The following is a 3,031-nucleotide window of genomic DNA, read 5'->3' as shown; positions in this document are numbered from 1 at the left end:
TTTGATTGATGCCTTTATTTCCTTCTTCTCCCTAATTGGTCTTGATAAAAATTTCAGTACTATATTCAGTAAGACCAGCAAAAGTGGACATCCTTGTCTTGTTCCAGATCTGAGGGGAGAATACTTTCAGCCTTTCTCCATTTTGTATGATATTGGGTGTTGGCTTTTTTGGGGTGTTGGTTTTTCATATGTAGCCTTTATAATTTTGAGATATAATCTTTCTATACCCAATTTGTGGAGTTTTTTAATCATGAAGGGGTATTATTAAATCTTATCAAAAGCTTTCTAAGCATCTTTTGAAATGGCCATGTAGTTTTCACTCTTCACTGTATTGGTGTGATTTATGATATTTTTTGATTTGTGAATGTTGAACCACTTTTGCATTTCTGGGATAAATCCCACTTGATCATGGTATGTGAATTTTTATGCAGTTTTGGATTCAGTTTGCTAGTATTTTGTAGAGAATCTATGCATCTATGTTCATTAAGGATATAGATATGTAGTTTCCCTTTCATGTTGCAACTTTGTTCAGTTTTGGTATTAAAGTGATGCTGAACTCATAAAAGGAGTTTGACAGGTTTCCATCCTGTTCGATATCTTGGAATAGTTTGAAAAATATTGGAGTTACTTCCTTCTTAAATGTTTTGTAGACTTCAGTAGTAAAGCCATCAGGACCTGGACTTTGCCTTGATGGAAGGCTTCAGTCTCATTGCTTTTTATGGGTCTGTTTAGATTGTCGATATCATCTTCATTTAATCTTGGTAGGTTATATGAATCCAGGAATTTATCAACTTCCTCAGTTTTCCTGTTTATTAGCATATTCTTAGTAGTTTCTTATGATCCTTTTTATTTCAGTGGTGTTGGCTGCTATGTCTCCTTTTTATTTCAAATTTTATTTATTTGAGTTTTATCTTTTTTTTCCTTGTTTGTCTAGCTAGAGATTTAGCTATCCTGTTTATCTTCTCAAAAACCAACTTTTTCAGGCAGGTGGAGCTGTGCCAAAGACAGATAAAAACAAAACAAAAACCAACTTTTTGTTTTGTTGATCTTTTGTATTTTTTTAAGTTTTAATTTCATTTATTTCTGCTCTGATTATTATTTTTCATGCTCTGCTGATTTGGGGTTTGGCTTATTCTTGTTTTTTTTTAAGTCTTCAAGATGCATCACTAGATCTTTGAGACATTCTTTTTAAAATAAGCACTTAATGCTATAAACTTCCCTCTAAATACTGCCTTTGCTGAATCCCACAGGTTTTTTTTTTTAATTCAAATTGTTTAATTTTCAAAGAATGATGTATAATTTCTTTAAAATTATTTTATATTTGTAGTATAGCTGCTAGTCGAAGCTTATTAACATTTCTCAACCCAAGGCATGGATTGCAAACTCATTTGTTTATCTATTGACTTGTATTTAAACCATTTTCTAGGTAAAAGAAATTGTCACTGGCGTACATGAAGTGTAACAACAAACTAAGCATTATATAGCTTTTAACAATCTGTGTCTACATGGTGTTGGATGAATATGAGCAGCTCTCTTCTGAAGCCCTGGAGGCTGCCCATATTTGTGCCAACAAATACATGGTAAAAAGCTGTGGCAAAGATGGCTTTCATATCCGAGTGCGGCTCCACCCCTTCCATGTCATCTGAATCAACAAGATGTTGTCCTGTGCTGGTGCTGACAGGCTGCAGACAGGTATGCGGGGTGCTTTTGGAAAGCCCCAAGGCACAGTAGCCAGAGTTCACATTGGCCAAGTCATCATGTCCATCTGCACCAAGCTACAGAACAAGGAACATGTGGTTGAGGCCCTACACAGGGCCAAGTTCAAGTTCCCTGGCCACCAGAAGATCCACATCTCAAAGAAGTGGGACTTTACCAAGTTTAACGTGGATGAATTTGAAGACATGGTGGCAGAGAAGCGGCTCATCCCGGATGGCTGTGGGGTCAAGTACATCCCCAATCGTGGTCCCCTGGACAAGTGGCGGGCCCTCCACTCATGAGCCTCACTCTCCTGCACTCTGTAATCATTGATAATAAAGCCTGGTTCCTATCAAAAAAAATCTGTGTCTACTTTATAATGTTTTGATGCTGAAGGTTATCAGAAAATGATATTGAGGTTTCTTTCCAAAATAAATTCATAAATCTCTGTCAAATTGATTTTCAACTCAAAGTTTTTATTTGATGCTATAAAACAATGCTCATTAGAGTTTTCTTTTGACAAAATTAAGATACTCACAGTTTAAATACAATATTTATTTAAGACAAAAAGAGAGAATGAATGTAACCTTCTGGTTCACTCCCATATCATGGTCCCAACATCCAGGGCTGTGCCTGGCCAAAATTGAAACCCAGGAACTCAATACATGTTTCCCACGTGGGCAGCAAGAACACAGTTACTTAAGCCATTAAGATTATATATATAATTTGAAGGTGTGAATCAGTAAATATTTTCCCTAGTATTATGTGGTTAACCATTACATGGGATTAACCTTCTTTTTGCTTACAACAGTAGCAAAGATACCTCAACTTTGTCTTCATTTAAATTGTTGATATTCCTATGTGATGACAACAGGTTTCTTTAGCAAAATTACACCATGTCTCTCTGTGTCTAAAGACCTTGAACTCAGCAAGCCATTATTCTGGTACATACCAGAGTTTTACAGTGAATCAACCCTTACATGATTCTAAGTGTTACTTCTAAATTAACTTGAAAAAAATCTTTAAATCCTTTAGAAGTCATCTCAAATCCTTTGGGAAACAAGGTCATTAAAAGTAAATGCATAACCTTACTACTGAATTATACCTTTATTTTCCAGTTACTTTATTTGGGGTTTGTGGAAAGAGAAATTTTTCCTTTAAAGCAATGTGTCAAGGTGGTTCTACTTCAAGGAAGGTCCCACAGATTTTGATATATTGTGTTTTCATTTTCATTTATTTCAAGAAATTTTTTAATTTCCATTTTAATTTCTTCAATGACTCATTAATAATTCAGTAGCATATTGTTTAATTTCCAAGTATTTATGAGTATTCTTTT

General features: G+C 34.8%; 1 protein-coding gene across 1 annotated transcript; it reads left to right on the top strand.

The window, feature by feature from the left end:
- Nucleotides 1–1,499: 1,499 nt before the first annotated feature.
- Nucleotides 1,500–2,045, top strand: LOC100340177 (large ribosomal subunit protein uL16-like). Its single transcript, XM_089314215.1, has one exon. The coding sequence runs from the start codon at nt 1,656–1,658 to the stop codon at nt 1,995–1,997; it is 342 nt and encodes a 113-aa protein (XP_089170341.1). The 5' UTR covers nt 1,500–1,655; the 3' UTR covers nt 1,998–2,045.
- The last annotated feature ends 986 nt before the right edge of the window (nt 2,046–3,031 follow it).

The sequence above is a fragment of the Oryctolagus cuniculus genome, chromosome 15 (assembly GCF_051225735.1).
Source record: "Oryctolagus cuniculus isolate XC-2025 breed Fujian yellow rabbit chromosome 15, ASM5122573v1, whole genome shotgun sequence".
Lineage (NCBI taxonomy): Eukaryota > Metazoa > Chordata > Mammalia > Lagomorpha > Leporidae > Oryctolagus > Oryctolagus cuniculus.
Note: the sequence above shows the minus strand (reverse complement) of the source record. Positions and strands in the feature narration are given on the sequence as shown.

Coding starts and splice junctions, on each gene's coding strand:
- LOC100340177 (XM_089314215.1), top strand. CDS start 1,656: ATGTTGTCCTGTGCTGGTGCTGACAGGCTGCAGACAGGTATGCGGGGT.